At 37.6% G+C, this 14,503-nt stretch overlaps 1 protein-coding gene across 1 annotated transcript; it reads right to left on the reverse strand.

The window, feature by feature from the left end:
- Positions 1-219: 219 nt before the first annotated feature.
- Positions 220-4,671, reverse strand: YAE1 (YAE1 maturation factor of ABCE1). Its single transcript, XM_080663882.1, has 3 exons — positions 4,482-4,671; positions 3,062-3,183; positions 220-693 (listed from the first exon to the last, which is right to left on the reverse strand). The coding sequence occupies exons 1-3, from the start codon at positions 4,608-4,610 to the stop codon at positions 264-266; spliced, it is 681 nt and encodes a 226-aa protein (XP_080520008.1). The 5' UTR covers positions 4,611-4,671; the 3' UTR covers positions 220-263.
- Between the last annotated feature and the right edge of the window lie 9,832 nt (positions 4,672-14,503).

The raw sequence follows: 14,503 nt of genomic DNA on the forward strand, positions 1-14,503 counted from the left end.
ATGGTTTTGATCAGAAATTTGGAAATGAAAATGATAACTGGAATTTCTGAGCATATAATAAACTTCGTAAAAATTACCAGTGACAGAGAAAAAAGGCTTGTTACATTTAATAGTGTTAATTCTAAAGATGTTTCAAACTTCCACGAAGGCTAGTGAAGTGTTCAATGTAGAAACCGGTACAAATTTTGGTAAACTTGTTAAGAAACAAAATGCCCCAAGGAATGTTCTGAACATTGTTTTCACCAGAAAAGTGAAGATAATTTTCATAGTTGTTTGAGGTGCTGTAATATGTCTACTGATACTCCCAGCTGTTTTACCAAACTAGCTGTCTGTTCTAAAATCCAAGTGAGGCTTGGGTTTTCAGGATGTGTATGCTCCTGTGTTCCACAACATTCTAAAGATGAACAACCTACCCCACTAAGACTATTGCTACAGCTTTTGTTAAACTCAGCATTATTTTCACAGAGTCTTTCATCTTCAGCTTCATAAATCTTTTTCTCAGCTGGAGGTACATGACAAAGGTCCATGTCCTGAATGGAGTCCAATAAATCTACAACATGCGGCTGTGGGGTGATTGATTTCAGATGTTTGAGCACATACTCTTCGCAATGGCCAACTGCATCCAGAAGATTATTTATTTTACTGATCAAAGCCGAACTATTATCATGAAGGTGACACCAGGAGAGCAAAGCACTGAATGAAAATATAAACAAGAGTTAAATAGGGAAAAAATTAAACAAGCATAGGCTTTTAGAATTTTCTATGCTACTTATTTCTTTTCTAGATAACACCATGCAAAACGAATTAATAACAATAATGCAAGTCAAAATAAAGAAATAATGGCAAAATAGGATTAAAAAATATATGTCTTTCAATAGAAATTAAACAATTGGGCTTAACCATATAAACTGTTTCTACATCATAATCCCTCCTTCACAGATCTACATCTACTTTTCCTTATTTTAGATTTTCCCCTTATGACTGTGTAGCTTCTGTTGAAGAGGGATACAACTCAGAGAGAGAGAGAGAGAGAGAGGGAGGGAGGGAGAGAGGAAGGGAAGGAGGGGGAGAGAGAGAGAGAGACCAGAAAAATTAGTTTTTCCTTTAAAGACATCAAACAGCTTTTAAACTAGTGATTGTCAATCTTGGGTGCACATTAGAATCACGTGGGGAGCGTTTGAAACTATCAAGATCTAGGTCAGCCGTGACCGTGGGCAAACTACGGCCCGCAGGCCGGATCCGGCTGTTCTATCCGGTTCTCTTGCTCTCCCCTCCGCTCCTTTACTTTGAATTTATATTAGTTCACACAAACACTCCATCCATGCTTTTGTTCCGGCCCTCCGGTCCAGTTTAAGAACCCATTGTGGCCCTCGAGTCAAAAAGTTTGCCCACCCCTGATCCCAGACCAATTAAACCAGAATCTCTAGGGGTATTATTTTTTAAAGCTGCCCAGCTGATATCAAGGTGCAGCCAAGGTTGAAAACCATTGTTCTAATCATATACAGCAGTTGCTTGCCATCAAAACTGAAGATTAGGAAAATAAGTTTTTAGGCAACTTCACTTTCCCACCTTTGTTATAAGTAGACACGGTTTGCTGAGCTAACTAACAATTTTCTTGAAGAAGGTAAAAACCATTCTATTCCTAATAAATATTTTTCTTTACTTTTCTAGTACAGATAGTACTTTTGTTTTTTGATAGTTCAGATTGTTCAGATAATCATGACATAAAATGGTTGTGAAAAGTAATGATGTTTTAAAATGGAATCAATTGATGAAAAAGACTTAGCAATAAGCTTCCTAAGCTTATAAAAGATTTAACCTGATGTAAAGATGAAGATGATCATTTTCCTATGGTAGTAGACTACATATTCTGATTCTTATCACTGAATTTTCTAAAACCTTAAACACAATACATTTTTTGTTGTTTTGATAACTTATTTTCTACCTTTTAAAAAATCATTCTTTGCAGCATTTTCTCTACTGAGGGCAATTTAAAAGATATAGAGTATCGAAAAGAACAACTCTGTCATGCTCTTAGCTCCATGTGCCGTTTGACCACTTGGCTCTGAAATATGCCATTACTGCTATGGAATCTTGACAGGTACCGATGTTCAGGACTAAAGTAAATGGGATAATTTTTCTCTCTATTACCAGCTATAATTTTCATTATGTACTTCTAGTATAGACTTCTGTCACGCTGTGTTTTGCCACATGTGCAAGACTAAAAGCTTTATTCAAAACCTGAAGATCTTTTAAATGATGTTTAGATATACACTGAGTGGCTAGATTATTATGATCTCTGAACGCATAATAATCTGGCCACTCAGTGTAACATATAGCATGTTTATGCTAGGTTTATATATGTATTATATATATCATATATATATTACCTCTAATACTATTTGTATTAAGGTCTACTTTATTGGCTGATATATTGATATACTAACATACAAGCTTTATCGTTTTTTTTGTCCAGTGTTTGCATTATATACACTGAGTGGCCAGATTATTATGATCTCTGAACGCATAATAATCTGGCCACTCAGTGTATATCCTATATAATAAAAGGATAATATGCAAATTGTCCCCTCGACCAGGAGTTCGGCCAGCAGGCAGGCCGGCCAACCGCCCATGTCCCCTTCCCCTGGCCAGGCTGGCCGGACCCCACCCATGCACAAATTCATGCACCGGGCCTCCAGTACACACACACACACACACACACACACACACACACACACAAAATGAGTGGCCAGATTATTATGCGTTCAGAGATCATAATAATATGGCCGCTCAGTGTAGACTGGTGATAATTCAGGTAGTAAAAAATACACACCTTCCTATCTTATCTTTGCTATATTTCTTTTCTTTTCCTGGCTCACATATTAAAGTGGATGAACTGATAATCTTGACTTTTTGAAGGCTCTCTTTGCAGCTCTCTTGTGGATTTAACACTAGGAAAAGCACTTTCGTTTAAACACTTTGTTTTTACATACTACTTTTATAAAAATCTCCCAGTAGTCCTGAGGTTAAAATGACTCCAGATTTAAGTTTTAAAAATTACCTTAACGTCCCTCTGAGTTGTCCATAGTTTATAATGACTTCTGCACCTTCTTTATAACCTTGATTGAAGCCTTGTTGAAGGGCAACTGCTTTGCCAGCCTGTAGTCCATCTCTATAGCCTTCCTAAAAATAAGTAATGAAGAACTGCAGCTGTAACGAACATCAAGTGAACCATTGTAGGTTTTTCTAGAAAGTCATAGAATCAATTTAGAAAATCAATGAAAACAAGCTTTTCCTGTGTTATTTAATATCATGGTTCTAAAACATATGGCGTAGCTACACAAAGTAGACTAGACTATACTTCTCATGTAAATATATTATTGGTCTATCCCATTAAACATCCTATGTTAGCAATGGCTTCATAGAAAGGATACACAAGAGAATTTCATGCCTGGCCCCTTTTGCAAATGACTGGATTGGTATGGTAGGTGAGGAAGCAAGGCAGTGCAGTACGTAGGGTTATCAAAGGCCTTGGATAATTAATTGAAGTAGGGAAAGAGGAAATTGGTTTAGCGAAAGGAAAATAAGAAATCTAGCTTTAGAAATTTTGCTTGATATCTAAATTCAATTAAACTGCAAATTCACGGCGGGCAGGGATTTTTGTCCTGCATCTCCTCTGGTGCCACAGCACACAAAAGATGCGCAGTCAAAAGATGCCCCAGCCTCACATACAGCGTTTCTGAAATTGACAACATGGTTGTTGGGCTAAGCAATTGGTTGACTGAAACATTAAACAAAAGCAGACTTAGGGCAATTTAATTGCTGGCAATGGTATGAGTGGAAGTGGACCTCACCATTTGGTCCTGTAACAGTTCGAGCGCTCCGCCTGGAAATTGGGGGTGTGGTATTAAGCTTAATCTCATGAATAGTGAAACAAATCAGAGATGGGTAAATCACACCTAACAAATAAAAAACCCCAACGTTAATACTTTCTCACCTAGTCTCCAGTATTCCATATTAGCTTCCCCTTATAGCCCTTTGACAACATCCTTACATTCACTGTTTCCATATACACACATTGATTAACATCATCCCTAACTTTAGGCTCCTCACCCATTCAAGTAATCCTGTAAACTGTGTACAAGTCCTCTGACAGCCATAATTAGTACAGTCAGGGTATACATTCCCCCCACCCCCTTCCCTGCGACCCTCGGCACACACCAATCTCTTCAAAGTTTGGACAGTTTACTGCGGTCGGACTCAGCGTCTACCCCACCCTGCGGGCGGGCGCTCGAGAAAAGCGCGCGGTGGTTTCACACGCCTAAAGGAACCCATTGGGTAATCTTAGCAGGATGCGGGCCGCATTGGGCCAGGCCAGACCACTCTGGCCTCTAATGTCAGGCCGAGATTCTTCACAAGCCCGCGCCCCTCTCCCCGCAACCCGGCACAGCAGGGACACCGCGCCCTCCACGCAGCTTTACTTTGACTCGTCTCTGCATCTGGCTCCGCCATTCCCGCTGCACCAGGAGCGACTCGTCTGCTTCCTCGTCAAACACTTCCCCCTCCTCTCCGCCACCCCGGACCACAGGAGCTGCTTGGACCCAGGACATCACTAGGCAACCCCAAGACCCGGGGAGCGCGAGAAGCGCAGGAAGCGCCCGCAGCCCCTTCCGGTCTGAGGGGCGGGGATGACTGGAGTCCTGACCGGCTGGGCGTGGGGGGCTGCGCATGCGCAGAGGGTGTGTAGGTGGGCGGGGCGGACTTGTGGGACCTGGCTATTGCTGGAGCTTTCCCCTCACTGGTGTTCCTGGGCATGTCAACTTGAGAACCGTTTAAACCTGCAGAGAATATTTAAAAGTTTATTTGAGCCAAACTGACGACAATTGCCGGGGAGCAAAAGCCCAACGGATTGAGAAAATGCTCCAGAGAATGGCAGCTTTGCACTTTATTTTATGCGTTACACCCAAAGGAGGAGGCCCAGGGGGTTACATGAAATCCATTGGTGATAGATAAGGGAGGTGGGAGAAAGCAAAGTCTCTGGGATTGGATAAAAAGTAAAATGAATAGGCACATCTTTTATATTGGTGGGTGCAGGATAGTTAACAATGAACATTTACAACACATAGAGATGGAACAAGACGACAATGAGGGGGTTCCGTGGTCTGCTCTGGAGGGAGATTGTGCCCTGAGGGGTATGGCAAAAGGGAATTATTCGGACATTCATAGATGCAAAACGACAATGACAGTAGATAGGCTCAGTAAAGAGGGACTTTTTGTCAAGGAAGATACTGGCCGAGGACATGACTACCCACCATGATTCGCTTTTAGTTAGGAAGTTTTAGTTTCAGACAGTACTACATGGTTACTTTAGGTCTCAGTTTGTGAGACCCACCATGCAGGCCTCCCCTGAGCTTGTCAGGTTTAGTATTTGGTCCCCTTTTTGTCCACAGGCTTCTTCAGTTGACTCAAAGTGTCAACTTGCTCCTGTTGTGGGTAAGGTGATTCCTTCCTTACACCAGGGCCCTCTGACCTTGACCTCTGGCCAAGGCAGCCTGGCCTCAGAGAAACACTTTGCGTTTTCCCAGAGGGTCTCCACAGAGTTTTGGAGAGGCTCGGTTTGTAAAACCATTCAAGGTAGTTCAGTTGATGGGCAACTACTGGCCAAGGACTGCGTGTCTTTTAGAATCTCTTTCAGTGCATGTAAGGGATTTGACAGCTGACGTTTTAGTTAATAGGAGCGTGGAGCAAAGGAAAATAGAATTAAAAATTAGATACTACGGCCACTTTGAGATCAATATACAGGGTGGGGCAAAAGTAGAGTATGTTTATAAAACATACGTTTCTTATTGATCACAGTATCCTTCCCTGGCTCCTTAAAAGTAGACTATTGGCTAGATTATACTCAGCTCCTACAACTAGGAAACACGAAGGGCCTAATTACACTAGAAAAATTGGAGATTAAATATTTAATCTCCAGTTAAATCCTTTTTAAAGAAAAATAGATAATTAAAAAAAATTTTTTTACTATTCTAGGGCAAAGAAAAAGATGGAAACTTTTTAAAGAACTTAATGAAGCCAGCCTTACTGTAACCCGATATAGATAGTATCACATCCTCTCCCTCCCCCACTCTCCCCACCGAAGTTCAAGTTAGTTTATGAGTATGTATTCAAAAGAGAATTCCATACCTTATCAAAAGAATAATTCAAGAGATTTTATTCCAGGGAAGTCAACTGTTGAAATATTAGGCAATTTATACGGATATTTTATTTCTTCAACAATTTAAAGGAGAAAAGCCATGTTACCTAATAAATGCTGAAAAGTTACTTGAAAAAATTTAAAAACCATTCTTAACAAAATAAAATGGAAACTACAAATTGATAAAGACTTTATTAAAAAATCTAACATCAGGTAGTATTCTAAACACCCAGATGTTAAGATATTTCCTTTAGAGAAAAGAGAGAACATCTGGTGATCACCATTATTCAACATTCTTTTGGACACTAGTGAATGCAATATGAGAGGTAAATACACTAATCTGTATAAATGTTGAATAATAAGAGATGGAATTATTTCTTTTTGCTGTTTATAGATCATATGCCTAGAAAACCCAAAGGCCTTCAGTTAAAAACAGCAGAATAAGGGAATTTTATAAGGTCTTTGGGCATAAGAAAAATAACCAGACCAATAGCCTCTTTATTTTCTGCAATAACTGTCTAGAAATGTAAATGAGGTCAATATTCCACTTGCAATACCAAGAAATACTGTTAGGTATAGTATTTATATATTTGTTTAGTATTTTGTAGTTAGTATAGTACTTATAAATGTCAGGAATATATTTTAAAAAGTCAGCTTTCTGCCTTAGCTGATTTGGCTCAGTGGATAGAGCATTGGGCTGTGGACTGAAGGGTCCCAGGTTCGATTCTGGTCAAGGGCACATGCCAGGGTTGCTGGCTCGATCCCCAGTGTGGGGCATGCAGGAGGCAGATGATCAATGATTCTCTCTCATCATTGATGTTTCTCTCTCTCTGTCCCTCTCCCTTCCTCTCTGAAATCAATAAAAATATATTTTAAAAAAGTCAGCTTTATTGCGATATAATTTATTTATTTATTTAAAATATATTTTATTGATTTTTTACAGAGAGGAAGGGAAAAGGATAGAGAGTTAGAAACATTGATCAGCTGCCTCCTGCACACCTCCCACCGGGGATGTGCCCGCAACCCAGGTACATGCCCTTGACTGAAATCGAACCTGGGACCTTTCAGTCTGCAGGCCAACGCTCTATCCACTGAGCCAAACCAGTTAGGGCTATTGTGGTATAATTTACATTATACACAGTGATATGCATACATTTTGAGTGTACAGTTTTGACAAATATGCATACCTGTGTAACCACTCCCAGTCAAGGTATAGATATTTCCATCACCCTGTAAAATTGCCTCATACTTCTTTGCAGTCAATTCCTCACCCTCTGAGGCAACCCCTGATCCAATTTCTATCACTCAAAATTAGTTTGCCATCTTTTATGTATTTGGCTTCTTTGACTCAACATGTTTTTGAGATTTATTCATGTGGTTGCATGTATTAGTAGGTTGTTATTTTTTCTTGTTAAGTACTCTTCATTGCATGGACAGGCCATAATTTATTTTTTTTACAAGTTGTTGGACATTTGGATTGTTTCCAGTTTTTGGCTATTTTGAATAAAGCTGCTATGAATATTCTTGTACAAGTCATTTTGTGTACACATTTTCATTTCCCTTGGGTAAATATCTAGATATGGGTTTGTTGAGTCAAGTGGTAAAGAAAAACTAACTTTATAAGAAACTGACAAATTGTTTTCCAAAGTGACTTTATGCTCCCACCAGCAGTGTATTTGAGTGTCAGTTGCTCACATTCTCTTCCTCACTAGGCATTGTCAATCTTTTTAATATTAGCTTCTCTGATAGGTGTGTAGTGGCATCTTATTATGCTTTTTATTTTCATTTTCCAGATGACTTATGATATTGAACATCTTTTCATGTACTTACTTTCCATTTTTCTGTCTTTGGAAATGAAGTCCCTGTCCTTTTAAAAAACTGGGTTGTCTTATTGCATTTTAAAGTTTCTTTATATATTTTGCACATAAGTTCTTTGTCAGATACATGAATTGCAAATATGTTCTTTGCAGTAGTTATAATCCATCAGGAGACAGCTGTGCAGAGAGAGATAGGAGTTCTTGAAGTGTTTTAGGGATAGGGAGCATAATGCCTGTGAAAGATAAAAAGAGGAGGAAACACGGAAAGCCCATAAAAAGGGATACTGAAGAGTGCTGAGCGAAGTAAGCCAGTTCAAGAAAGAAAAGTATCACACGATCTCATTCATAAGTGGAATCTAATGAACAAAATAAACTGATGAACAAAATAGATCCAGAGACACAGAAGCATGGAACAAATTGGCGAATCTCAGGGGGAAGGTGAGGAGAGATTAACCAAAGAATTTATATGCACAACCCATGGACACAGACAATAGTGTGGCGAAGGCCTGGGTGTGTGCATGTGGAGTGGAGGAGGTCAATGGGGAAAAAAAGGGAACATCTGTAATAGGTTCAACAATAAAGATAAATTTAAAAAAAGGGAGTCAGATGTTGATCTTATCCCTACAATAGGAAAGGGAGGAGGAAGCAGGATTGGACTGAGGAATCTTCAGATCAGTATGTAGATCTGACAAAGTCTTGGCCAATATTAAAGGGAGCTTTGGGGCAAAAGGCAAAGAGAAGTTCTGTGTTATGCACACAAGGCCTGGCCTTGGTACCCCTGCCATGCTCAGTCATTGACTGGGGCATGACTTTGTAGAGTGTGACCTTGGTAGGAAATCTGAGCCAGATTTCCACTTACTAGTAGTCCTGTAGGTGCTAACAGCTGGAGGCTGAGTGCTGTATGCCTTTGTCAAGAACAAGATGATCTTTCAAGGTCCTTTCAAAAGTGATTCTATTTTTTTCTAAAATAACATTTTTAAAAAAAATGAACTGTAAATAACGGTGACAATCCCCTGCATAAATTTTGGTATCACAGCGTGAACTTACTCAAAGTATTTAGAAACTTATCTTGCAGCTCAATATTTTTTATATAAATACTCTATGATGAGGAGGTCAACCGTTAGGATCCACTACATTTTTTTTCCTATTCTGTTTATCCTTCATCCTGTCTTTTCTTTCAAAGGCCTCCAACAATTCTTTTTTATGTCTTTCTGTCTCCCATCTCCTGCTAAGTTTCATTCTTTATCTCAGTTTCCTACACTTTATTTGTGCCTTTTGTAAACTGCTATTTGGTAGTTGGTATAATAAACTCTAAAAGGGCACAGACCTTTTTCTCGGTTCCTTGTCAAAGTTTCTAGCATACTGGCTTTAATCATTAAGTTTCTGGCAACCAGCCAGCAGAATTCCTGATTTCTATGTGTCAAGGGAAGTAGTTTTCCATTTTTCCTTGTCCCTTCTAAACTTTCATATTTTCTGTGAACTTCAGTGCTATTCAGTTGACTAAGTCTTTGGGTGTCATCTTTTAATTTTAATATCATGTTTTCTCTAAGGCTGTATTAAAAATATAATTGTTGCTAGTGTTGAAAATGATGGGAGAACATTCAAAATATGGCTTTTAAAGAGAGAGCTTTAGAATAAGTATAGTAGGTAGGTTGTTTCTGGGTAGAGTTGCCTTTATTTTAAAGTATTGTGTCTACAGAAGAGACAGTTATAATATAGCTGTCAAAGCTATGAGGAAAATTATTAGTCCAATATGGAATGTTTGTTGAGTATTAGCTAGGACAAAGTAGAAATATCAGACAGGAAGGCTGATTATTGTTTCAAATGGCCAATTGATGGACAGCTATGTCTGAAGCATTTAAGCATGTTCAAATCCATCTTATATTTCAAAAATGCCTTCCTCAACTCCAAGCTCTCCTTTGGCTACTCTGGGGGGTGGGGTAAGGAAAAATATTGACCAATTGTCTCCGGTATGTGTCCTGACCAGGGATCAAACCTGCAACCTAGGTATGTACCCTGACTGAGACTAAAAACTGCAACCTTTTGGTGTACAGGGATGATGCTCCAAGCAACTGAGCTACCTAGCCAGGGCTACTAATATTTCTTGAAGAGACTAGCCTTTTCGCATTGACTATTCTTGGCTCCCTTGTCAAATATTAGTTTAACATATATGTGGGGGTTTATTTTTGGCCTCTCTAGACCTGTTTCATGGTGGGGATTTTTTTGGCCTGTTTTTATGCCAGTAAAATACTTTTTAAAATACGATAGTTTTGTAATATAGTTTAAAAGCAGCAAGTGTAATTTCTTCAGTTTTGTTTTTTCTCATGATTGCTTTGGCTACTTGGGATCTTTTGTAATTCCATAGAAATTTAGGATTCTTTTTCCTATTTCTGTGAAAAATGTTATTGGAATTTTGATAAGGATTGACTTAAATCTATGAATGGCTTTGGTAGTATGGACATTTTAATAATATTAATTCTTTCTATCCATAAATATGGGATATGTTTTCATTGGTTTGCATCTTCTTTAATTTCTTTCATCAAAATCTTATAGTTTTCAGTGTATAGATCTTTCACTTCCTTGGTTAAATTTATCTCTAAGTGTTTTATTGTTTTTGATGCTATTGTGAATGGAATTGTTTTCTTTTTTTTAAAAAAAATGTATTTTATTGATTTTTTACAGAGAGGAAGGGAAAGGGATAGAGCGTTAGAAACATTGATCAGCTGCCTACTGCACACCCCCTATTGGGGACGTGCCCACAACCAAGGTACATGCCTTTGACCGGAATTGAACCTGGGATCCTTCAGTCTGCAGGCCGACGCTCTATCCACTGAGCCAAACCAGTTAGGGCGGAATTGTTTTCTTTATTTATTTTTCAGGTATTTCATTTTTCATGTATAGAAAGGCAACTGATTTCTGTATGTTGATTTTATATCCTGCAACTTTACTAAACTTATTGATTAATTCTAAAATGTTTTAGTTGAGTCTTTAAGATTTTCTATATATAAGATCATATTATTTTCAAATAAGGACAATTTTACTTTTTCTTTTTTTTATTTGGATGTCTTTTATTTTGCTGTCTTGTGTAATTGCTCTAGCTAGGATTTCCAGTACTATGTTGACTAAGAATGATAATAGTGGTCACCCTTGTTTTGTTCTTGATGTTAGAAGATAAGCATTCAACTTTTCACCATTGAGTCTGATGTTAACTGTGTTTGTCAAATATGGCCTTTATTATGTCGAAGTATGTTCATTTTATACCCAATTTGTTGAGTTTTTTTTTTTTTTTTAATAATGAAAGGGTGTTGTATTTTGTTAAGTGTTTTTTCTACATCTATTTAGATGATTATATAATTTTTATCTTTCATTCTAGTAATATGGTATATCAGATTTATTGATTTCTTATGCTGGACCATCTTTGCATCCCAGAGATGAATTTCACTTGATCATGGTATATGTTGTACTTGATTTGATCAATATTTTGTTGAGAATTTTTTTATATCTATATATATCAGGGATATTGGTCTATAATTTTCTTTTCTTGTATTGTTCTTTTCTGGCTTTGGTATCAGGGTAATGCTGGCTTTGTAAAATGAGTTTGAAAATATTTTCAATAATTTGGAAAAGTTTGAGAAGGATTGGCATTAATTCTTTCTTAAACATTTAGAAGAATTCAATAGTAAAGTCATCTGGTCTTGAGCTTTGCTGTGTTGGGAGGTTTTTGATTACTGATTCAATCTCCTTACTCATTATTGGTCTGTTTACATTGTTTTTCTCTTCATGATTCAGTCTTGATAAGTTGTGTGTTTCTAGGAACTTATCAATTTCTTCAAGAATATCAAATTTGTTGGCATATACACGGTGGGGCAAAAGTAGGTTTACAGTTGTCAGCATGCGAAACAGAGTTTATTCTTGTATTATTATTTATTGCATATTTTCTGTAAACCTATTTTTGCCCTACCCTGTAATTGTTCCTAATAGTCAATTATGATACTACTAGAGGCCTGGTGCACAAAATTTGTGCATGGGTAGGGTCGCTAGGCCTGGCAGGTGATCAGGGCCGATCTGTGGGGCAACTGGTGGGGCGATTGGGGCGGGGGGAGTCCCCGCTGGCACCCACCTTGGCAGGCCTGGGGCCTGTGGGCTGGGGGCAGTTCCTGCATTGAGTGTCTGCCCCCTGGTGTTCAGTGAGTGTCATAGTGACCAGTCATTCTGCTGGTTGTTCCACCATTCGGTCGATTTGCATATTAGGCTATTATTATATAGCATATATTTGTGTGATAGTAGTTATAATGTCTCTTCTTTATTTTATGATTTTATTATTTGCTTATTTTCTCTTAGTTAATATAGTTAAAAGTTTGCCAATTTTGTCTACCTTTTCAAAAAAATTTTTTAAGCCCTGACTGGTTTGGCTCAGTGGATGGAGTGTCGGCCTGCGAACTGAAGGGTCCCGGGTTCGATTCCGGTCAGGGGCATGTACCTTGGTTGCGGGCACATACCCAGTGGGGAGTGTGCAGGAGGAAGCTGATCGATGTTTCTCTCTCATCCATGTTTCTAACTCTCTATCCCTCTCCCTTCCTCTCTGTAAAAAAATCAATAAAATATATATAAAATTTTTTTAAATTAGTTTTGTTATTTTATTTTTGTGGTCTCTATTTCATTTATTTATTTTCTTAGTTTTGTTTAGTAACTTCATTCTGGTAACCTTTGGGTTAGTTTGTTTTTATTTTTCTAGTTCCTTGAGGTTAACATATCTCAAATATATTACTTATTTGCGATATTTCTTTTTTTTAAATATATGCATTTGTTGCTATAAATGTCCCTCTAAGAACTACTTTTGCAGTATCCCATGGATTTTGATATGTTGTGTTTCCATCTTCATTAGTTTTGAGATTTTTAAAAAATTTCCGTTTGGATTTCTTCTTTGACCTTTTGTTTGTTCAGGGGTGGGTTGTTTAGTTTCCACATGTTTGTAAACTTAATGGTTTTTCATTACCTTGACAACCCTGTGGAGTATGGCTTGGTATCCTGTGGACTGTCCCCAGTATGAGTTTGCCCGATATTGTTCTCATAATTAGACTGGAGTTAGGTTGTTGTTTTTTATTTTTATTTTTTTGAAAGAATACTAGAAGGGTGAAGTGCCTTTTTCATCACATTGTACCGGGGTAAATGTCATCCACATGACATACTGGTGATGTTAACTTTCATCACTTGGTTACGGTAGTGTTTGCTAGGTTTCTCCATGGTAAAATATATTATTTATTGTCTGTCTTCACCATTAAAATTTACGATCTATCAGAGTAGAGAGGATATATTTTGTTTACTGCTATATCCACAGTGTCTAGAATGGTACATGACACCTAGGCACTCAATAAATATTTGTTGAATGAATTAGTCAGTAAATTGAAAGATGAATTAGATGATACTTAGCTTCCAATTTTGATAAATTCTTTTTGAAAAGTTGTTCTGACCTTACCTGTGATTACTAAGAGCAATTATATGAGGTTACATAGTCTGTATGAAATGTAGTACAGTGCCTGACACAAATTACCTAATATGTATGGACATTAGCACAAATCGGTTGATAGATGACTTACTTATTAAGACTATATTTAATTTTGTCTTGAAAAGCAGGGCAAGGTTTCTAGGCCAACTTTGTCCAGGTTCAGAATTTGTATACAGTATTTGAATGAGGTTTTAGGTTTTAATAAGACCTAGATTTTCAAACCTTATTTCTATCACTTCTTAGGATTGTGTTTCTTGGCAAGTGATCTAGCCTCTTTGAATATTCTCATTTCTGATATGGGAAAAATTGTTTTTTTTTGTAAGTTGATATTAGAATTTAGTAAAATTACATAACAAGTCATCTACTCAGTGCCTGACATTTTGTTCAATAAATGCTGGTTTCCTTCATTTTCTACAATCTTCTGAAGCATGGTATCATATTAGTCCACTTATTCTGGGGTAGTCATTTTCTCTGGAAGATCAGAGCAGACAATTCTATTTCATTAGAGAACTGGTGATTTAATAATTTACATAGAAACAGACTAAAACTTTTATTATAAAACCTATCTGGCATATGTGCAAAGGTACATTATTATTTTCCTGGTGAAATGTAAATATTTTACAAATGTGCACCGAACAGTTTACCCTCATGCAATGTCTGCCCCAGCAGTTAACGTGGCTCAACATAAAATTTGTCACTTTTTAAGCACTTGAAATATCACCCCATTTCTTATACCCCCGCACTATACTTGCTTACTTGGTAATGTCAGTCTGCCTCCTTATTTCAGTAGCTGAGTGACATACCTCTGTTTTACTGGTGTACCAGTTAATAATGGCAGATTTTATAATCAAAGAAAACACGATAATTTCAAGAGAAACATCAAAAGTGCTTTATTCAAAGTAATGTTCATTGCTAGCTACACATTTCTCCCATCTTTAGGTAATTTGTGGATACCGTCCCAATAGAACTTTTCTTGTTTTGAGG

This window comes from Plecotus auritus, assembly GCF_963455305.1.
Source record: "Plecotus auritus genome assembly, chromosome: 4".
NCBI classification, from domain to species: domain Eukaryota; kingdom Metazoa; phylum Chordata; class Mammalia; order Chiroptera; family Vespertilionidae; genus Plecotus; species Plecotus auritus.